The sequence below is a fragment of the Ambystoma mexicanum genome, chromosome 1q, assembly GCF_040938575.1.
Source record: "Ambystoma mexicanum isolate Mex_15411 chromosome 1q, UKY_AmexF1_1, whole genome shotgun sequence".
Classification (NCBI taxonomy): domain Eukaryota; kingdom Metazoa; phylum Chordata; class Amphibia; order Caudata; family Ambystomatidae; genus Ambystoma; species Ambystoma mexicanum.
In genome coordinates, this window is record NC_090922.1 from 843,528,147 (window position 1) to 843,551,869 (window position 23,723).

The 23,723-nt window shown below is 46.0% G+C and overlaps 1 protein-coding gene across 3 annotated transcripts in view; it reads right to left on the reverse strand.

The window, feature by feature from the left end:
• Window positions 1-23,723, reverse strand: part of AXDND1 (axonemal dynein light chain domain containing 1) — an 871,721-nt gene that overhangs the window by 485,125 nt on the left and 362,873 nt on the right. For all 3 annotated transcript variants that reach the window (XM_069641478.1, XM_069641476.1, XM_069641477.1), the window contains exon 11: window positions 17,820-17,924. In XM_069641478.1, coding sequence (XP_069497579.1) covers window positions 17,820-17,924 — 105 coding nt within the window. The remainder of the gene's footprint in view (window positions 1-17,819; window positions 17,925-23,723) is intronic.

Sequence of the window (23,723 nt, forward strand, 5' to 3'; positions counted from 1 at the left end):
ACTCAAATTCCAGAATGACGACCTTGGTAGATATGAAGATAGCTAGGGAGCACCTCTTACATAAACTGTTTGCGAGAGGTGAATGGTCTGAGCAGGACCAAAATGTATGGTTGCAGGCGATCACACAACAGGTCACTACAACAGGGTCAGATATATGGAGAGATCAGGGTCCCCTACATGTGGCCCTGAGTGAACTATATATGGCCACTAAAGCCAAAGATGAACATAATAAGATTGCCAGGATAGCGGCACATTTGTACCTATATATGGGAGCCATACAGAATAAATGTGCTGAAGGCCAAGATCTGGCAAATTGGCAACAGATGGCGTTAGCGAAGGCCCAATCTGATCTGGACTCTTCTGAGCAGAGGCTGCTCAGGCGCCAGGAGTCAGAAAATGACAGCAGACAGTACATCACTAAAATAAAGGAGGATATGGATGTGCTGCAACAGGAAAAGGCTGACCAGGATACCAGATTTCTGGCCTTACAGAGGGAGTACCAAGAAGGTTTGGACTCCCTACTGCAGAGCCAGAAAAAGCTGGAGCAACAATTAGATTTCAATAGGGCATGTGCTGAGCAGGTAGTCACCCTGCAAAGCCACCTAGATAGGGAAAAAGAGGAAAGCAATAAACTGATTTTGAAAGACCTGGATACCCAGGCAGAGTTTGACCAGGAGCGCCAGAAAGCTGGTGCCTTCCAAAGGCAAAGGGACGACCTGGCGGCACAGATGCAGGCTCTTAGTCAGGAAAGGCATACCTTAGGCCAGGAAGTCTGCCACTTAAAAAGGAAAATGGAAGAAAATAACCTGGCCCTCCAGGGACTGGGTGACCTCCAAAAAGAACACCAGAACTTGTTAGAGCACACCAGGAGGGTGGAGGAGGCTCTGGCAAGAAAGGAGCAGGCCAGTAGGGATGGGACTCAGGAGGTAACCCTCCTGCAGCAGAGACTAGCCCAGTACTCCAGGACCAATCAGGAGGCACAGAGAGAGAATGAGGCTCTCTGCCAGCACAATGATAGGCTCCAGCAACAGGTAGTGATGCAGGAGAGACTTATAGAGTCTAGTAAGGCCTTAACTGAGGAACTGAAAGTGCAGGCTCTTGCATTGCAATAGGGAACAGGGGCGGATAGAGATGAGGTTCGCTGGGAAAGAGAAACTCCTGAGCATAAACTCAGGAGCCCTAGTACCAGAGGCCTTCATCTCTCCCAGTCCCTGGACTCTGCCACCCCCATGTCTCCTCGCGCACATGTGCCCAGGGCCACGGGGATGGCAGATTACTATCCAGCTAGAAGTATGGGGCTCTTAGGCCAGTACCTCCCAGGAATGGATGGGCGGGCATCCGGGTATGGGCACCCAAGCACAGTGCAATTTAGTGGGGAACCCCAGGAGAGTAGGCCCTTTAAGGGCATCCTGAAAACCTCTGCCCAGTTAGGTCAGTGGGGGGGTACCCATCAAATCCTGGCAGCAAGGAGGGATCCGAAGACTCCTCTGAGCATTACAGGACACAGGAGACCAGGTCCCCACATTCTGCCAGCCATTCCCAGGCTCGCAGAATCCGGGAAAACCTGGAAGATCAGACGGGCACCTCTGGGAGCAGTGCTTCTGAGTCAGAGGATGAATGGACCAGGGTTACCCGAACCAAAAAGGCCAATAAGGCAAAAAGGGCCTTGCTTAAGGACCCATTGAAACAAATAAAGGTAATAAGGAGTGTCATCACGCCTTATCATAAGAACGCCAAGTATTCTGTTTGGGAACACTTGGAGCTCTATGAACAAATGATGGAGACTTTCCATTTGAAGGACAGCAGTAGCTGCATCAGTACATCAAATGGACCTTCTCACCAGAATACTCCAGTTTCTTTGCAGGGCTGGAGGACCAAAACCATTTAAGATGGTCCGCATATAGGGCAGCCATCTTGAAACATTTTTCTGTGCAGAGAAATCCTCAAGAGGCTCGCAAGGCAGCCTACAATTTGCAATGTGGGGAGGATCAGGCCCCACAAGAGTTTGTGCAAGAATTAAAGCGTGCTTTTGCGCAGACCACCAGAAGGGTGCGCACTGATAGCAGAGAATTTATCAATACGTTTTTCCATGCCTTACCCAAATACATAATGACCCAGCTCGTGAGAGATTTTCATGAGAAAAGATCTTTAGACTGGGTCATTGAACAGGCTACCCGGATCTATGAGGTGCAGAAGCCCATCGAAAATAGAAATAATGCGCAGAAAAACCCCAAAACCAACAGCACCCCTGCTGCTGCCAAGGTGGCAGAGGTAAAGGTCACCCCCATTTTGGATTTGGAGATGGGGGGCCTAAAAACCTACCTGCACCTAATAATGCCAGGCCCAGAAGGCCCTCGGGCCAGTCACAGACAGGGAGTCGAGGGGGTAGTCCCACAAATGGGGTCCCTCGCTCCCCTGATTATGTAAGTCCCCGCTATAAGGGAAACCGACCCATCCTGGGTTATGTGTGGACTCCTCCAGCCCAAGGGGGGGTCCAGCCAAGCGCCTAACCCGGGGAACTTCCCTCCTAACTTCCCCCAGGAGGGCAGAAACTCACCAAATCCTGGGCAGAAATTTTTCCCCAGGTATCCACTCAATTTCCAGCCCCAAAATCATCCATCCTTCTTTCCCCAATTCCCTGAGCCCAGACCACCTAATCCAGGAGAGGGGAGGCTAAGGGTGGAGGGGTACCCAAATCTTCCCAATCCAGGGTATTACCAGAGAAGGGATAGCTACCCTTCCCGGGATCCGCCCAGAGGAGAAAATAGAGCCCCGTATCAGCCTGAGCGGGTCTCCCAGTTAGAGCGCCAGGTCCAAAATAAGGCACGGGATCTGGGTCACATACTGAGGGCTCAACAGAACCCTCAGATGAGCATGCCACCGCAGAATGCCCCAAACTCTGGACCTGGTACTCCAGAACAATGACGGGGGCAGCACCCCGATCACCCACCGGTTCCCAGGGAGGAGGCACAAGGTGAAGGGGGGTGTAAAGCCTTGGAGGAAGCTTCCTTCCCAACTTGTAAGCAGCCCCTGGAAAACCAGGAACCGGAAACAAAATCTCCTGCCCCTGAAAGCCTGCCTCCCAAGGAGCAGAGGGGGGGTAGGAGAAACAAAGGACCCAAACAGACCCACTTTGTGGAGGAGGTACAGATCTTCCAATTTGAGGGAGAGGAATCCTCAGAGGATCATGGGAAAAGGATCTTCTCCTTTAGAGAAGGGGGAACTCCTCCCAAAGAAAAAGGGGTCCCAAGGGATTCCAATCCAGACTGGGGAGATATGGAGACTGAGCTACTGCCGCCCATCATCTCATCCCAGAACCCACAATACCGAAATCCCCTGGTTCAAACCCATCCTGGTGACTGCCTCCAAGAAGGGGGGGGCGGCCCAGAACCGGAACCAGGGGAACCCACAATGGCTCTGATCTCCAGTTGCCAACTTTTTCTTTCAGATTCCCCCAGCTCTTCACAGAATTCTGCCCAAATCCCATCGCTAGCAATGTCCAAAACCAGAAAGCTAGCCCACCAGTTGTCCAAAAATGTGCATTATCTGTGCCCCCTTGAGGAGAAGGACGGAAGATACTATGCCCCGGTACAAGTACAGGGGCAGGGTACAATTTTGGCACTGGTGGACACTGGATCCGAAGCTACCCTTCTGTCCAAAAGGGCCTTTGATGAACTAAATGCAGGAAGGGGGAGAATTACCGTATTCCTCTCACCTCTCTTCCTGGACAACTGCAGAACTTTGACGGGAAGGAAATTCCTGTCGAGGGGACTGCAGATTTGGACATCAAAATTGGGCGACACAAGGTGAAACACCTGGTCATAGTAGTGACTCCTTTAGTCCAGAAAGAGGTGAAATCAGCTCAGAGCCTGGCTGATATTCAGCAAATTGGAGAGCAGTTGTTCATCCCTGTTCAGTTAAATGATGGGAAGGACTCTGTTCTCGCCCGAGTGTGTGTGAACAACAGTAAGAGCTTCATCAGCGCAGCCATGTTCCGCCAACTCCCAAAAGATCCAGCCATTCCCACATTCAAACTGATAGACAAATGGGAAATGAACCTGGAAGCACCCAATTCGAAACATCTCCTGCCAAGCAGGTGTATGCTCAAAATCTCCATTGGCAACAAGAGCATAGTCCATAATTGTTGGGTCGTGCGAGATGTCACTGCCGCCTTTTACTCAGTGACATTCTCAATCGCTTCGCCATTAGTTTGGACCTAATAAACTTCAAAGCTTGGTCCCGATTAGCGGATAATCCCATGGGCTTTGATGATTCAGAAAAAGCATTTAGGTCAGCTCAATTGCTACCTTATGCAGTTGAAATTCAGATTAAAGAGGAAGTCACCATCCCAGAAAGGACCCGACAATTCTCCCTGGAAGTGAAAGTTAAAAGAGGACAAAAATTGAAAAACCCTGATGCTTACATTCATCTAAATGCTTCTATCCAACAGCAAGGGTTAGGGGTAAACCCAACACCATTAGTCAACATAGAACATGACACAATTCCAATAGAGGTGGATAACAGCGACTTAAAGAGTATTACTCTAGCCGCAGGCACCATTATTGGAATGGCGGTTGATGACTGACATTTATCCATTGATTTAGGAAATGAACTGTTAGGACCAATCCTCAAGGACTGTTTTGACAGTGACAGTGATGACAACACAACACCAGACAGGATTTTCACCCGGCATGGGGGGAACTTCCTGGTGTACACTTCTTGCCCTTATGGTAAGGAAGATGTGACTTGTGACATCAGGAGGGAGGAGGTGATTTTCCAGGTCCATGAGGGCTGCCTTACCCACCTGAAGCCTCCAGTCCAAATCAGCACTCTGACCAGGGACCTATCCACCCAGCTGGAGGAGGCCGCTGAGATAGACAAACCAGAAGTCTTTCCAGGCTTCAGGCAGATGGTGGAAGAGAGGGTCAACCTAGCTGATGCCTGCGTGATTCTGGAACAGAAGCAAAAGGTGAAACAAGTTTTCTTGGATTTCCAAGATCTCTTTGCGTCGACTCATATGACTGTGGTTGCACCGACATCCACACAACAACAATTTCCACAGACCCTGGAATGACTCCAGTGTTTGTGAAGCAGTATCGCTTGCCTCTCGCATCCATGGAGTCCCTTACTGAAATAATTAAGAACCCTGAGTCCCGGGAAATAATCCGTCCAGTCCACAGCACTTTCAATAATCTGGTGCAGGGAATACTGAAGCCAAACGGCCAGTGGAGACTCTGCGCCAACCTTAGGGAGCTCAACACATGGGTCCATACTTCCCGATGGCCTCTGCCCTACGTTGACCAAGGGCTGGCCCAGATTCAGGGGTCACAGGTATTCACAGCAATAGACCTGACCAATGGATACTGGACTGTGCCTGTCAGTGGGGGGACCAATACAAACTGGCTTTTACCTTTGGGGGCCAGCAGTACACATGGACCCGGACTCCCTTCGGATACCTCAACTCCGGCAATGAATTCAACATTTTCCTACATAAGGACATGCCCGACCTGGGTGCGAGGGGTAACCTGGCTTATGTAGATGATGTCCTCATCAAAAGTTCATCTGTGGAGGAACACATAGCGGAGATCCGTTATGTTCTGACACAGTTGAGGGCCGCCGGAGCAAAACTTTCCTTTCAGAAAGCACAGATGTAGAACCCGTGTTAATTTCTTGGGGCATGAGATTACTGCTCAGGGTCTCTGTCCCCAGGAAAAGAAAGTGGAAGCACTTCAGAAACTGAAAGACCCCACGACTCTGCGGGAACTAAGGAGCCTCCCTGGACTGACTAATTACAGCAAAAAGTTCATTGAAGGCTACGCAGAGATCACTAGACCCCTGATTCATCTCTTGAAGGGAGGGGGTCAAGTGGGAATGGGGTCCAGAACAATCCGAGGCAGTAAGACAACTCAAAAGAAGCCTCTCACAAGCGCCTTGCCTAGCTTACCCTGTCAGAAACAAGGAGTTCTTCTTGGAGACAGGGTTTTCTAATACGTGCTTGACGGCAGTATTATACCAAAAGCATGACAAGGTCAATAAAGTAATCTCCTACGCGAGCAAAACTTTATCCTCTGTGGAGGAAAAATTCAACGATTGTGAGAAGGCACTCTTGGCAAAGGTGTGGGCATTGAAGAATTACCGCCCGTTCATCCAGGGGGAACACATCATAGTGGAGACTCCACACCAGCCTCTGCAATATCTCCAAAGTGACAGAATCCGGGCCGGAAATGTGAGTAATTCCCGAATTACTTCCTGGATTCTGTCAATGCAAGGCTTTCCTGTGGAGGTCAGATATGGCCAAAACAAGAAGAGTCCCCTTGCGCAAGGTCTGTCTAACTTGCATGATTGTGCCATAGAAAACTGTCTTGAGGACGAAAGTCTAGAAATCAAGGACAACATGGAGGCATACCTTCATTCCCCCCACAAAGTCTTTGAAGAAGACAAGTGTGAGGGAATGCCCACTGTCTATGTGGATGGATGCTCTTACCATGTTGACAACAACGGGGAGAAAGAACTGGTGGCCGGCGTAGGGAACGCATGGGTGAATGAGTCCCCAGAACCCTCTGCCGGATACAAAATCGGTCCCCGAAGTAGTCAGGTAGCAGAATTGATGGCTGTGCATCAGGCCATCCTCACTGCTGTCCAACATCAACTCCACGAACTGGTCATAATCACAGATTCGGATTATGTACGGAACGGGTTCGTGGAGCACCTGGTAAATTGGAAAACCAGAGGCATGTTATGTGCTAATAACAAACCCCTGAAACATGGGAAGCTAATCCAAAATATTGATGATCTGGTCACATCGAATGGGATGACCATCTACTGGAAAAAGATCAAGGGTCATTCCAAAGTAGAGGTACCAGACAAAACTGGAAATGACTTAGCTGATCAGCTGGCCAAAACTGGGGCCATCCAAGGTGATCTAATAGAGATAGAGTCATTGTTGGGGGAAATCCAGGTCACTGCTATCACTAGGTCCCAGACAAATGCTCACAATGATCTTTCAACTGCCCAATGGAGTAAGGAGACCCCTGATGCCGATTTAATTACAGCTCAGAAGGGGAATCCAATCATTGGTAAGTTTTACCAACACCTTGAGGACCCTGAGAACTTTCCCCTGACGGAGACCGATTACATTGGGAAAGAGGACCTAAGAGTGTTGATGAAATGTCCAAAAACGTTCCGAATCCAAGACGGTTTGCTGGTAAGGAAATCCAAAGCTGGCCACGATCAGTGGGTGGTTCCTACCTCATTCCGAAGCCTGATGTTAAGTCACGCCCATGATGCGGCCACCGCCGGTCATAGGGGGTTTCACACAACACTGGAAATCTTAAGAGAGGTTGCATACTGGCCACACATGGGGCAGGACCTCGACCAATACTTGAAGGGGTGCCTTGTGTGTGCACAGTTTCAGCCATCATCCCTCACACACCGTGCGCCTCTCCAAAAGAGGGGGATGACACTGCCATGGTCAGATTTGCAAATCGACTTTGTAGGCCCAGTAATTTGCTCGTCTAGAGGAAACAAGTACATATTGACCGTTACATTCTTGTTTACCAAGTGGGTGGAATGTCTCCCGGCCCCAAACTGCAAGGCAGAAACAGCAGCTACCCTGATGATTAACCACATCTTTTCCCGTTTTGGTCTACCTCAAAGGATTGAGTCAGGCAGAGGTAGCCATTTCACCAGCGAGGTAATGACAAAGATGTGGGAGATACTGGGGGTCAAAAGGAAGCTACATATTGCTTACAGGCCAGCTTCCTCTGGAGCAGTGGAGAGATATAACCGAACCATTGTGAGCATCTTAAAAAAGTTTGTGGCAGATTCTGGGCCAAGTTGGGATATCCGATTACCTCTGGTCCTAATGGCCATCAGATCTACCCCTTCATCTGCAACCAAAATGTCACCATTTGAGTTCATGACTGGACGCAAGATGGTGCTTCCTCAACATTTGCTCTACAGGACGCAAGAGCAGACATTGATAAATGCCTCCACAACTCATGAGTATGTGGAGAATTTGAGGAAACACCTCCAACATGCTTTTGCGTATGCTCAGCGGAATCTAGAAAGATCAGCTGATAGCATGAAAACCCACTACGACCTGAAGACCACCAGGAAGGAATATACTGTGGGGGACCGGGTCTATCTATACAATTTCCAAAGGAACCAGGCCAAACAGCGAAAATGTTTGCCTACATGGAAGGGACCGTTTGAAATTATAGATAAAATCTCCCCTGTGGCCTACAAGATCCGCATCCCCAAAGCCGGTTTGGCGGAAGGGGAAGACAAGTGGGTACATATAAATCAGCTAAAGTGTTGCCATCCCAGGCACACGCTGCAGCAACTGGAGGAGTCCTCTGCAATACCAGAGGGGACCGCTCCAGATTAATTCAGTTCCAACCCTAAAATATCCCACATATAGTCTCTAAAATATTAAGACGCTTGTAAGCCACTGTCTCTGAATTATACCTTGTTTTTCAAAATTGGAATGCTATGTCTATTAAAGTATAAAATGTATATGTCGCCCCACTATATCAATAGTGGGGGAGAAATGTCTATGAATAGGTATTGCCGCTTTCCTTTGTCGTCCTAGGAGAAAGAAAACCTGGAGACTGACCAAGGAGGACGACCGGGGGCCGGGAGCAGAGACCCGAGGGGCCCGGGGTACCGCCCAATATTCCCATCAGGACCGGCGAGGAGAACCGATCGATCCAACTGGGTGGAGGAAAAGATGCTGAACTGTGCCATCTACAAAATTGGAAGAAGATAATGCGGACATACCAGCACAGGACTCAAAACATCCTTGGCACCCGACTTCCCCTCAACTCGAATCAAAGCGCAGTCGGGCGGGGGTTTTGTCAAGGGTTTTGACCCATGTGGAATCCTTAGACTGGGTAGATGTGGGGATGAGCTGTCGCCGCCCACATTCACGGCAGGATCCAGGAGTACTGCGCAGTTGGCACAAGACCACTCCAAAGATACAACCTTCTAGTGGGGGGTTCCACATCACCACTCAACTGTAAGGATGCCATCAAAACAATGTTAAGCAAGGGTCCTATACTATCAAGCAAAATACCACTCTATTGAAATGCAGTCATTCAAGACAGATCCCAAAAATGGATGCAATACCGGTACTCACCACTATCAGAAAGCCGGCGTTTTAAAACCACCAGACTTTTGTGTAAAACTGAACAAATGAACCGAAACCAGGCCAAGGAAAGACTTGCTAAGAGATGGATACAATGTAAAACTATATTCTGAAATGACTTGAAGGAAGTAATTATTTAATGGATATGTAAAAATTGAAAGTTTTGATTTAAACTGGGAACTAAAGTGACATCTAGCTGAATTCTGCCTGTCAACAACCCCCGACAGGAGTTGAAACTTGATCAAACTGCATTCCCAGGCCTGGCTGCCTCCCGCTTCCCTGCCAAAAGGAGATCACACCTCCCTGATTGAATTAAGGGAGGGGACCTGCAGCCTGCAGGTGGTTGAACAAAGCCTTGTCCTGGACCCAGGCAAATGTTATATTGGGGGGGCCGTAAAGTGGCTTCCTCTTGGGAGAAGTGGGAGGAGAAGTGCCTGTGAGAGCCAGCTGAGCTTGGGGGAAGTGCATACACCAGTTATTCCACCATGTGGTGTGGGAAGCCACTCCCCCTTTTGACCAGGGCATAAGTTAAAAAGATGGATAATTCATAGTACGGACTTGTCAGAATTATATAAGTAATATCATTATTCTTGTGATTTTACTGTGCACGTTTTAAGAGGTGTTAGAACCCTGTGGTGTATTCTGGGGGGTTGCCAGCGGAAAATAGGGTTTTACTCCAAATGTCTGCATGTTAAAAATCTGATACTTCATCAATTAATGTCCATACTACTTGTGCACACGTGTGTAATTTTTGGTAAATGTCCGATATTGGTAAACCAGTCACAAAGCATAAAATGTTGTCATTTTTTAATGCAAGCCCCCAGGAAGATCAGAGGCGGACAAGCATCGACCGTAAGGAATATATAATGTGTACATGTAATTTCAACAAATTGTGTATCTGGGAAATATGTATTTGAAGGGTTTAGATAGAAGTGCACACCTATAGTAAGTAAGATTAGTAAAGAGATTCGAGGATTATGTTGTATAAACTTTTAGGTGCGGGGGGGAAAACTGAGGTCATGGCACAAGACCCCGACAATAAACAGTAAATAGAAAGAGGATTCAACTTGGGAACCCTCCCGTCCCCTGCACACTTTCAAATGTTTGGATGGTTTGTGAACAACAAGCCACTCGGCTGAACAAGACTCTGTTCAGGATTGCTCCCCTATGCTCCAGTTGATACTCTAACTGACCTATTACTGCCGGATTCTTCAGCTGTTGACCGGCCACACAATCTTGACATCAGTTGCACATCAGCTTTGAGAATTATGCCATTTGCACATTCTTACCACGTTTGGCTATTCGTATGACAGAATTCCCACATACTGAGGCACCTCTGTAGCGACGGCGAGATACTTAAGTTCTACATCCTTATGTGGGCCGCTGTATTGATTATTTTCCGCCCTCCATATTTTGGTTAGATCTCTGGTATCTTTTTGGGAATTAGCCATGTTTTAAGGAACTAACTGATGTACGAAGACTGTCTATTTATTTTCACCGCTCCGTCCGGTTCTCTGTTTCCGGCACTTTCTACTCACAGAGAGTCCAAGTGTGGCCTTATGAAGAAGAGGAGAACTTCCTCGAAACGCGTCGCTAATCAATTTGGACTCCATTTTTCTTCAATTTGAGCTTTATCTATCGATACTGTTTCTATGCACTGTAAATAATCTTTGTCTGAACTATAATTTTTGCTGAAAATAATACAGCCTGACTATAAAGATATATATTTTTTTATCTCACACTCCTGTGTCTGACCATATGTGTTAGAAACAAATGTATGTACAATGCATATAACGCAGTTTAAACAACTGTATTGGATTAATCCAAACATTTGAAAGTGTGCAGGGGACGGGAGGGTTCCCAAGTTGAATCCTCTTTCTATTTACAAAATATGTATTTGAATCAAATATAGATTTGTGGGCAAATTGACCAGGGGAGGATCCTCTGACCCATAAACAGACCTCATCATGATGACAATCCATTTCCTTCCCCCAATCATGGGAGAGGGGAGAATTGGGCCAATGACAAGTAGAGAGGGGCAGGCTCAGTTATGCCACGCACACACCCATTTCCAAAACACATAAAAGGAGACTGCTGGGACAGGTAGGGACATTCAATTCCATTTGCTGCGGAGCATGCTGGCCGACGACTTCACATCCAGAGATCCAATACTTAGACTTCCAAACTAAACCGAGACTACAGAACTTTGAACCAAGAAGGCCCACTGCAAGCAAAAGTATTTCTCAGCAGGCCTCAGCATCCTTAAAATCATTTGCAAACTATTCCACAGCCGGGCGAGCTGTCTGAATTCTTTGCCAAGAACCTTTGCCAGTACCCAGAAAGCAGTGTTACATCCAGCATCCACTTCATCCGGACCGGAAAGCAGAGCAGTATCCAGAACCAGAGGCTGTTGTATCCAGAGAGGCTAGACCAGCAGAGCAGAGCTGACCCAGACGCTGTGAGCAGAACCGTCCGAAGTCCAGTTCAGTTGACCAGATCCGTGACGAGGCCCATTCATTTCAAAATTAGGAGTGAGTATCCGCCAGAACTGTGCAGAACCCAATCTCTTAGTTAAAATAATCTAATCCAAACTATTTTAACCTAATTAGAACAGCCTCCTGGAAATCATGTCATCTGTCATATTTAAAGCTGCACAACTGTCACCTGTCAATTCTGCAGCTGCAAGCTGTCACCTGTAATTTTGAGTTTTACTTTAAATCCGAAAATCTACCTTTATTAAATTGTCCGTATCTCTTGAACCGTTTCGGCTAGGAACGAAATTTAAAGCTGGGATTCTAGGCTTTCCAACGAACCTAGAACCGACTTCCTACTCCTTATACTTTTGCCGTAATCGCGATTTACGCACTCGCAAAATTTACCGCAATTTGCGATTTGGCCTGATTTGGTCATCTGTAAAAAGATAGCTGCTTTTTGCCTGAACTGCTAAAATTCGTTTGCAACCCAATAACCATCCCTGAACCATTGTTAGGGCTGACCTGAACTGATTTAAAGTGTCTACCACTCACCCTGAGCCTCCTATAGGGAATTAAAAGCATTTTTAGCACATTTCTCACTTCATTGTCATCACATTTAAAGCATTTTGGGCCTGTGTTTCAAACTTCTACCTGTTTCCTCTAAGCTTGCTTGGGGGGAACTGAATTTCGTATTGTATTTGATTGCATTCCTGAGAACTGTGTGCTCCTCTTTCCATCTCCTTCCATTTCTTACATTGCATAGGGGGGGAGTGAATTGTCAAGGAAAAGTGATTACATTGTCTTTTGTTGAAGCCATATCAAGTTATTTCTGTACTGCATTTCATTCATCATTGCGTTTCCTTGAACCATATAAAGCATTCTTTCCCACCTTATTCTTCTGTTCCTATTCATAAGTTACCTCTTGCTGATTACTGCTCATATTCACAAGTGTAATATCCATTATCAATTTATTTATAGAAGTGTGTTATATATATATTGTTATATTTCTCAAATAAACCTTTTAAATTTGCAAAACAGACCTACTTCTTGGCTCAGTGGGGTCAGAGGGATTCTAAGAGAGGGGTGTTATATAAGGGTTGTCATCCAGAGTACATGAACTGGACCTAAAAATATATCAATAAGGGTTTCCCTCAGCATCCCAGACTAGGCATTGACTTAGCTGTGGTGTTGAAGTGAAGCCGCTTAACATCATGTACAGAATGAAGTACTGATTTTGCAAAGAGACCTCCCTGTGAGGAAGCTGAGTCAAGGGAGTAGTACTTTACAAATGTGTGCATGGATGACCAGGTAGATGCTGCACAAATATCTTGTATAGGGACACCTCTCCGAAGAGCTGTTGAAGTCGCCATGCCCCTGGTTGAATGAGCTCTCAGCCGATCTAGAGGATCTTTCCAAGCCAATCTATAACATTCTGTTCTAGCAAAAATTATCCATCTGGACAATGTTTGTTTTGTCACTGGCCGAAAGCAAAATCTCCATTACGTCATCCGGAAGGTCCCAGACCTTGTTTCTCAGCCTCTCAGAAACCATGCATGAAGGCTGAGTGTCCTGACCTCTGGACGGAGAACCCGACCCTCCTATCGCGAGAGCAGGTCCACTCATTGTGGAAGACGTATTGGAGGGCAGATGGACATGTCCAGAAGGTCCGAGTATCACGTTCTCCTGGCCCAATCCGGGGCAATTAGGATCATGGATTTCCCAAACTTTCTTAGCCTCCTGATTACTTGATGAATCACGGGGACTGGAGGAAACGCGTACAGAAGTGGAAATTCCACGAATGCGTCTCCTAGAGTTCCTCTTGGGGGAAATTCCCTTGAGCAGTACAGTTCGCACCTCCGGTTGGCACCGGTCGCGAACAGATCCACTTGCGGCGTTCCCCAAAGGGCAAAGATCTCTTGAAGGACTTCCTGAGCTAGTTCCCATTCGTGGGATACTGTGCACTGCCTGCTCAGAGCATCCACCGCCGTGTTGTGCTCTCCGGCTAGGTGAATTGCCGTTAGAGAGATTCCTTCCTGTACTGCCCAGAACCAGAGCTGCATTACCTCTCTGCACAGTGGTAGTGACCCTACTCCTCCTCTCTTGTTGAGATAGTACATGGCCACTGTGTTGTCCGTCATTATCAGGACATTCTTTCCCCGTAAAGAGAGCAGAAAGGCCTTCAGCGCTAGTCTGATTGCCCTCAGCTCCAAAAGGTTGATGTGTAGCTTGGACTCCGATGGAGACCAACGACCACTGATTGTCAGTTCGTTGGTGTGGGATTCCCACCCCGTGAGTCAGGCATCCATCACTACGGTTATCTCCGGCCATGGTTGCCAAAAAGATTCTCCTTTGAGGATATGTTCATTGCAAGCCCACCATCGCAGATCTTGTGCCACTCTGGTCGGGACTTGCAAAAGATCTGACATCTCCCCTGAACACTGGGACCATTGTATCCTGAGGGCCCACTGTAGGGATCTCATCCTCAATCTGGCCTCTGGCACCAGAAAAATGCAGGATGCCACAAGACCGAGCAACCGTAGAAAATCAAAGGCCGGCAGATGCTGGGCATTCTGGAACTTTGTTACCATCTGCAGAATGTGGTGAGCTCTCTCTTCGGGAGGCGAGGCTTTGACCGAGAAAGTATCCAGAACTGCTCCGATAAATTGGAGTTTTTGTGATGGTATCATATTTGACTTCTTGAAATTCAGAGAGAAGCCCAGACTGTGTAGGAAGTGGCAAGTTTTGCTTAGATGTTCCTGGGCTTGTTCTGGAGAATGTGCCCTGATTAACCAATTGTCCAGGTAGGGGTAAACGTGAATTCCCCCTCTCCGGAGACTCGCTGCCACTAACGCCATCAGCTTGGTAAAAACTGTTGGCCGAAGTTATACCCAATGGCAGAACTCGAAACTGATAGTGAGAGTTGCCAATCGCGAACCTCAGGTACTTTCTGTGCTTGAGATGGATTGGCACATGAAAGTAATCATCCTGAAGGTCTAATGATACCAACCAGTCCTGAAGTTGGAGAGCCTGAAGGATCTGAGAAATGGTAACCATCTTGAACTTGTCCTTCTTGAGGAACCTGTTCAAGTTTCTTAAGTCCAAGATGGGTCTCAATCCTCCGTCCTTCTTTTGAATGAGAAAGTATGGGGACTACCAACCCTTGTTCCTCTCTGCTACAGGTACATGTTCTATTGCACCTTTCTCTAGCAGGGTTAAAATTTCCTGCAACAGGAGCGGGTCTAGAATTTTGGCAGAGTTGTATCCCGGAGGGTGATTCTGAGGTTTCTTTTGAAAGGGAAGGCAGTAACCTTAGGATACTGTTTCCAGTGCCTAAGCATCTGAACTAATGCCCCGCCATTCTTCCAGATGCTGAGAGATTCTGCCTCCAACCAGGGTCTTGTGGGTCAAAACCTCAGAGTGGTTTTGCGGCAGCTGCAGCAGCAGCTGAAGGGACAGTTGCCGCTGCTGGGGCAGATCTAGCACCTTTTCCTCGCCCCAGAGGAAATGTCCTTTGTCCTCTTTGACTGGCCTGTCCCCTTCCTTTTCCAAATGAGGAATAAAATCAAAAGGGACGACCCCTCCAGGAAGATGAGCCTGTGTAGGGGTGTTGTTGAGATTGTCGTATTGCGGCACTAACTGACTTTGCTGCCGCTTTAGAGGTCTGCAGCTTCTCCAAACTTTCATCCGCCTTGCTGCCGAACAACCTCAAGCCATCAAATGGCATTTTGAGAAGTCTGGCCTGCACATCCGGTGCAAAACCTGACTTTCTCAGCCATGCAAATCTGTGTAGCACCGTATTAGATGCCATGGACCTACTGATGCTGTTAGCAGTGTCCAAACCTGATTGGAGGCCTTCCCCCATAGCCTCTTTACCATCTTTAACTATGGCTAGGAAACCTTCCCGTTCCTCACCATCAGGGATATGTTCAGCTGCTGCTGTCATACAGTCCCACAGGGTGTATGTAAATCTTGCAAGGGTGAAAGTTACATTTGTAGATTTCAATGCCATGCTACCCGAAGAAAAAATCTTACTGGCTCTTAACATGCGTCCATTTTTGTATCATCCATGTCCGGGGAAATAATAGGGTATGCTGGATTCCTAGAAGACGTCGAAGAAGAGGAAGAGGGAGACCGGTGTCGCCTTTTCTTCGACTTCTTTGAAGACAACGACTTCCTAGATCTACTCCTCGACCTTCAATTCTTTGATTTATGACGTCTTCCACTAGACTCAGCCGAGCCTTTCTTTCTTCTCGAAGAAGACTTCAAGGACTCCTCCCCCACTGCTGGTTTACCTCCATGTTCCTTTATTGCTTTATTGGTCATCGCCTGACAGGAACCGCACTTGTGTATCCGATGGTCGGGACCGAGGCACCAGAGGCAATTTCGATGGCGATCTGTTATCGCCACCTTCTTATCGTATTTCTGACATTTCTTGAAGCCAGTTTTGGGCATAGAAGGGTTCGATGACAAAGACCTTACAAGAACTGAAGCGCCCTTTTCTTGGTACGAAGCGAAAGCTATCGGAAAAACAGAACTGAGGCCAACGGGTGCGGCTTGAGCCATTTATACTGCGGATGAGGTCGACGCTCGACGGATACCGCTGAGGGGCATCGATGCCGCGGACTGAAGCGGAGCGCCCTCTGTTGGAGAAAAATGTTTTCCGAAGCAGAAAAGCTGAAGGTAAGGATATATCTAAGATGATGAATACGTGGGAGGACACAATCCATTCGAAGTAGGTTTGACGGAGCTTTTTGTTTGGTTAGTTTTTGTAATTGATGGGGTCTATGTAGCTATGTCATAGGATTCTTCAAAGTGTCTTAGTGATTTTGAAAGTAGATAGGAAGACAAAGTGAATTCATCCTCAGAAGTGGTAACATTGTTTTTGATGGTTTGTGGGTTCACAGGTTAATCCTATTTATAGAATTTTTAAAGAGGGGTTAGGTGAGGAATGCATTTGTTCACAAACACACAAGCTCAGATGATTTTATTGCTTCTGGTGGACTCCATAGGAGACTGTCAATTTGTGAGTAGGAGTGTTTCCGGAGTCGTTTGGCTTCATGGACCTTCAGTTTGATTGTACAGCAGTTGAAGGATTAACATGGGAACAAGTATCAGACTTTTGTAACATTTTACAAAGTTTGTCAGATGGTTTGTTAGTGGTGTTTATAAAATGTGTCCTGTTCATCTTTCAATCAGTTAGGGGGAATAGGATAAGGATATAGGAAGAGGATAGAAAATTATGAGTTGTGGTTTTAAAAATGTCTGTCTTTTTGTGCAGTGGGTAATTGTTTGAGGTGTGCCTCTGAGTAGCAAAGGCATGATAATGGAAAAGGAAAATGTTGTAACAAGTTTAGAGTTTCTGGAGTGGAAGTTTGCAGTTGTAGACTATATATAGACTGCTAAATGAATACATGTGAGATTGGTGAATTCTAGAATAGTTAGCTTAGTGAATATGTTGGAGGTATTTGTGTAATGTTAGCATTTAAATGAGATTATTTGGTCTCCCAGGAAGAGCTGTCTTGAGATGAGGTTGAGTAGGATGCTGATGTATAAAGTCTGCAAAGATTTTAACAAAGTTGGTACCTTGACCTAATGTATGGTAGGGAAGGGTGATGGCAATGGAGGCGCTGTGGCATAGGGAGGAGGGAATTTGCTTATTGTTTGGGTGCAAGAATAAGCAATGGTGAGAGATGAATTCTTCTTCTTCCCCTTTCTTAAATGTAAATTATATGTATTTGACGCGACACCCACAGGTGTCAAGTTATTATCTGGATGTTCCCTGTATTCACTTTTCAATGAGGCACAGAACTCTGGGATGGTGCATGTTAAAATGTAAGCAATTCTCCAATTTCACTGGCATGAACACCAATAGAATGGAAATGTAGGGAAAACATATAAGTAACACATTGGAGAGGGTTTGAGAGGCTACTGCTGTTTGGGCAAGACATCATTTGATATTGCGGCCAGGACTAGGTTTTGGAGTGTATCATTTTATTTTGTTTTATATATCGTTTCATATTTCTGAGAGGTGTTGTGTAAAAGTAAAATAAGTGATGTAGTGTGTGACATTCCCCAGTGACATATTGTTTGAAGACCCTGAGACAACTGGTACTCTAGCAAAATGATATGTCATATTCTTGAAAACCACGTGTGATATGCCTCTGAGATGCGGTGTGAGATTCTGATGAACCACTCACTTGCTATTCCGTTTCGAATCATCCAACAATACAGCCAGTTCTTCCCGGGCATAATTTGCTTCTTTGCTCACTCGTAAATCACGCTCCCGCACCTGACACAGATCACTGAAAACAAAAAACCTGGATTAGTACCCATCCCATGTAACAGAAACGATTACCATCATAAATCAAGCATTGCATGCATCTTTTTGGCTTAAATGACACTGGTGAACATATCTATCTGTCTTGCTGCATAGAAATATACCACACAATATATTTTGGAGATGAATCTTTTAATTGCAGAGGTTTAGGACGATTGCACTGCAAAAAAATGGTCGCAACGACCAAAAGTTCTAAAAATGCTACCACCAAAGGTTCGAACACCAAAGGTTCGAACCTTTGGTGGTAGCACTGTAAAAAAGAAAACGGGGACTGCAGGGGTGTCCCCCGCATTGCCCCGCTCACTATACTTTATGGAATAGTGAGCGGGGTTTGCAGTGGACACCCCCGCAGCCTTCCGTTTAAAAATAAATAAAAGAAAGGAAAAGGACTCTGCAGTGCCGGTTACCGATCATGGAAGTGAAAGGGAACTGGTGCTGCAGGATCCCAGCGTAAAGATGAAGGTAAGTGGGGTTTGTTTAAGTCGGGGGTGTGGGTGGGGGTGTGCTGAGGGTGCGGGGGGTGTTATGGGTGTGTTGTGTGTGTGGGTGTGAGAATGTATGTGTGTTCGCATGAGAAAGGTGCGAACTTTCGATTGTTCACACCTTTCTCATGCAAAGTTTTGCCCGCGGTAATTTCAGCCGCAGGCAAATCACTTAGATTCAATTGCAGAGACCGTGGATGTCCACGTCCTCTATGAGAACTATCAACTATGGAGGAAGTAGGTGTCTGCATTCTAGCAAAACCCGATATTATTGATTCAGCAGCAAAAAGGTTCAAATAATATGTTAAAGCTGGCCAAATGAATACACTAAAATAGCATTCAAAGTAGAGCTTGAGAGCCTACAATTTCTTCATTACAGATGGGTTTAGCAGCCCTCCATCTCTTCTCTATTGTTCTTTGCTGCACAGTTATGACTCCCAAGTCAAAAACTTGCACCAGCACCCCTGGCACAGCACAACCCAAGGCCTTACAGCCACATAGACCTACCAGATACGTCTACTTAGCACACAAGAGACCTGATTTATGAAGGCCCTCCTAAACTATCATCACCAGTAATCATCATAAAATGGGACAGAGAACATCAAGAATCCCGCCGTCCCAACTAATACTAACACTTCAGGACCTCCACATTTAGCTGTCAGCCCCAGGCAAGACTGAAGCCTTGCAGATAGTTCTAGCCTGTGAACTGCTATCAGGATTCCTCAAGAGCCTACCTAAGTACTTCCTCCTCCCCCAACTAACAAACTCACCTTTCAATCGACTATTACCCCTACAGGGCATACATGGACCTCCATGCACACTTCAGTCTTATACCTACTAGTACTACCCAAGAGCCACATACAGCTCACTGCACAGCCCACAAAAGATTTAGCCCTATCACATACTGCTCTCCAGTCTCCTACCATCAGGTCATTGGCTCTCCCATATTCACCATGCTGGACAAAACCTTAAACCACATACAATCACACTGGCATACATTAGTTGGGTACTTATATCTGCACCTGTCACCACCTCAGGTTTTGCATTTACCTCCTCCACAATCCTCAACAGCGCCCTAATTTATCCCAGAACCATGTGCCAAGAAGGCACCAAAAGGTCAGATGTGTGCTATAGAAGACACTTCTCATTTGGTTATATTACCATACATGATTGACACTTAAAGACCATCATACCCATATGGCCTTTATTTCTCCCTATGAGGGTCTCACTGCATATGTCTCAGAACATTCATAATCTGACTCATTTTGGAAGGGTGTCCAAGGCATGTACCTTACTGCAAAGAACTTACTTGTGCTTCATATTGTTGAGCTTTTCATGTCAGGCCTCACCACCAAAAGCAAAAAACTCTTCTGCACACTTCTGCAATATGTTCACCTAGTTTACGGTACTGTGTGTTTCTGTCATATCTCTCCTCTCCCTCTCTCTTCCAGACTATCAAAATTGAAGTGATTGTACCTATCATCACATGGTTTATGGTGCAGACCTTCCACCATCTTGGTATTGTAGGTGCCTTTCCTCAGCTTACTACGTGTGAGAGAAAAAATAAAATAGCAGACACAACCCCTTGTTGGGGAAAGAGGCACTGAGAGCCGGCTGCAAGAGTTCAAAGGATGATTTATTTCTCCAGCTAGGAAATAAAACTCTCCCAAATCTCATTACATCATACATATATTTATATTAGTTAAAGTAACTCTAACAAAAAATGCTAAATGGACCCGATTGGCCAGGCGGTGTGGTGCTGTAGGTGTGGGTGGCATCTCTTCCTCCTGGTTGGCTGAGTAGCTGACGGACGTCAAACATCTTGTGCTCCATGCAGGTCAGCGTCCGGTCACTGTGGTCACTACCTAAGCTAATATGTTACACACTAAATAACAAATTATTTAAAACATTTTATGCTACTTGTCACATTTCTACATAAGTCACACACAATGATTATTGTCAGTACAATTGGGTCATTCGTGGGTTTAATTGAAGGCCTTGACCTTATTGTGCATGTAGAAGAATCAGGCTGTGTTTCGCATCTTTTCCTAGGTTTCAAACTCATTAGTAAAAATGCTTAAGGTTAGTAAGGAGTGTATTGGGTGGATATCGCAGCACAGGCGAGGGTCTGGCACTTGAAAGAAATACCTCACAGGGGGTGCAGGGTCAGGATGGCAATAAATTGTTCTAATGGGGGTGGGTGGCTTGCACGTTTATGAGGACGAATCGAGCAGAAAGTGCTTAGCTCATCCTGGTTCACATGCCGGTTCTCAGACGAACAGTGATCTCAGAGGAAGAAAACTGTAGCATATTGACTGTTGCAACTTTCTCCAGCTTCGGCGTGAGAATGGAAGCGCAGAGCTTTCCTTCGCAGGGAGAGTGCAAAGGTGGGGGCCAGCCAGCTGCCTGCGCGCCTTGTGTGTGTCTCTATCCTTGGCTGCTGTGGTGGAAGGGGAGCTGAGCATTGCTGTACTATCGCAGTGAGGCCTGTTTACCCAAGATGGAGTCAAAAGGGGGCACAAAAGATGGATGCCCCGTGTCCTGCTCAGTAGTCCCATCTATGTAGCAGTCAACCATAGTTAACTTTACATAAGGGCAAGGGGCAATCCCACAACCGGAGGACCCCTCGCTCCCATACATTCCCTCTTTCATTACATCTAAAGTAACAAACTACTTTATCTCGTTCTTTCCGTTCTCCCTTCGGTAGCGCTCAGCTTCAGCCACAGCCTCCTCCCAAGCAGGTGTGCCCTTTATTGGCATCCATGCTTTCCACACACTTCTTAAGCTGTTACCTCTTCTTGCGTATTCTTCTGGGGTGACCATTAAGTATATCCCACCATCCCCATCTAAATCTATCCAAACCTCGTTATACCACAGCAGGTTCTTTGGTTCTCTAATGGTAGTGTAATGTAGATTATCGACCACGTCCCCATACTGTCTATAGATGGCAGTCATCCTATACTGTGATGTGGTGTATTCTCCGGTTTGTACTTGGGCATCTATCATGGTAGCCACCGTTGTCTGTCGGCCCACGGTTACCATCATCATTGCTGAATTAGGCATATTATTTTCACAGCATCTTAGTCCCAGTTGGCACACACAGAATATTAGGAGAAGAAAGACTATGATGGGAATGAGTATCTTCACTGCGATGTTCACCCATGATGGTATCCAGCTGAACAGATCATCGAACCATGTGTTGTTGTGTACTCCACCTTCTGCTCTCATTCTTTCTCCTAAATTATGCACTGCTGTTATCACATGTGACAGTGTCCCGTTATCAGCATCGGAAGTTGGTACGAACGTGCAACACGCCCCTCCAATTTTTTTGCAAACACCACCGTCCATCGCCGTGATAAGATCTAAGACATATCTGTTTTGCATCGTCATCAGGCGCAATGCTCGGAGCTCTATTTTTATGATGTTGAATCCTTCTTCAGTGTCGTTGGCCAGCTGGATGAGCTCCCAGCGTGTTATCTGCAGCCATTTCGCGTTTGCCCTTGCTTGAACGCCTGGTGCTAGGAACAATGCAAAGAATGTTTCTGCAGATGAGAAAAGCTTATACTGTTGTGGGATTTCAGCAAGGAGTTCTGACGATTTGGACAAAATATAATTGGATCTTTTGCTGCGTGACAACTTGGTTTTCAAGGTTTCTTCTGACAATAGTTTGTATGCTGGGGGCTCAGTAATTGTCACATCGGGCGCTGTCGATGGTTCAGCCGATTGCCCTGCTGCCGATGTGTCAGTCAATTGGCCTGCTGTCGATGTGTCAGCCGAAGGCCTTGCTGTAAACTGGACGTGGTTCTCTGGTATCACCATTAGTGCTGAGTGAAGTGTGGCTAGGGCACAAGTGCTCCTCCAAGATGCTGGGAGATGCAGGTAAGCTCGTTTGCCACAGATCCAGTATATGTCCATTAATGTAGCAGTGCCTTTTTTCATAACTGGCATTATTAAAGTCTTATTGCACTGCTGAACGGTTCCCATGTTCACCTTCCCTTCTCCATGGAAGCAAAGTTTGTGCGGTATTTCCTTTTGAATCTTTATGGGTCTCTCCAGGGGTGTGACCCATGTCAGCTTGGTGATATGCTGTGACCAGATGGGGATGCACGTTTCTTTTGCCCACTCGTATGTTTCATCTGGCAGCCCTCGAAGCCCCTTAGCTTTGCATTCAATTGTTTCATCATGCCACTTGTCATCTGCATATCTTGTCCCTTTTATAATAAAAAATGGCTCTTGGAGGCAGATTACTCCTTGTCTTCTGCTGGTGCAAGTCTGTTCGTTTTCCAATTTTTCCATAGTGACTGTGTGTGCTTGAAATGTCTTTTTTATTCTACACAGCATCAGATGAATCAAACATTGGGCCTCAGACAAGGGTACATCCTATGGGATTAACATTTTTGGGGTTCCAGTTGCGTGAGGAATAAGTGAGCACACGTAACAACGTTCGTTACTTGCTTGCTTTGCTGCGGTGCTCATATCTGAATACCATTTGTTTGATTGGTCAGGGTGTCGGAGGTCCTCTATTTCATCTAACCCCAGGTTATGATAAACATTGTATCTGTTTTTTCCCACCCTCACTTTTTCTCCTCCTTCTGTTTTATAATTGGGTACCAACTCGTGGATATTGCAGCGGGAATATTCTAGACCATTCTTCATCTATATTGTTCATGGTGACATGTGTGTATTCAGTAGTGGTTTCTGGTGCAGTGTGTGTATGCATGCTTGTATTTCTGGAATTAGTTAACCAATAGTAATCATCATTTACATTCCATGCAAGCTCTATTTCCTTGGCTCCAGTATTATTCAACAATGGAATAGCAGTTTTGTTTATGTGCAATTGTACAAGGGGCAACGTTATATTTTTACTATTCAATTCAATGTTATATGTGTCCTTCAAAATAGCCGTTGCTTCAGTCCATATTAGTTTAGACCCTGGTTTTGTCGTATCAGTTCCGCTCCCCTCTTTGTTCATTTCATTTGCCACATATAAAACAACATTATACCAAATAAGATAAAACATCATTATTGCAAATAGTATGGAAGCATATTTTATAACACATTCCAAATTATTTAATCTACTGGCCTTAGTGGCATCCCTATTTCTATCTAACATTTCAGCTTGCTCAGCCATTTCGTTGGCTCATGTTGAACCTATGTGGGCGAGACAAATTCGTTAAGTCATATGAAAAGAAACATAATTGCAATTGTTCATTCTTTTTCATTTATTTACTCAGTTAGGCATTTAACAATTCCTTTTCATTTCATCGTGGAAATAATGAGGA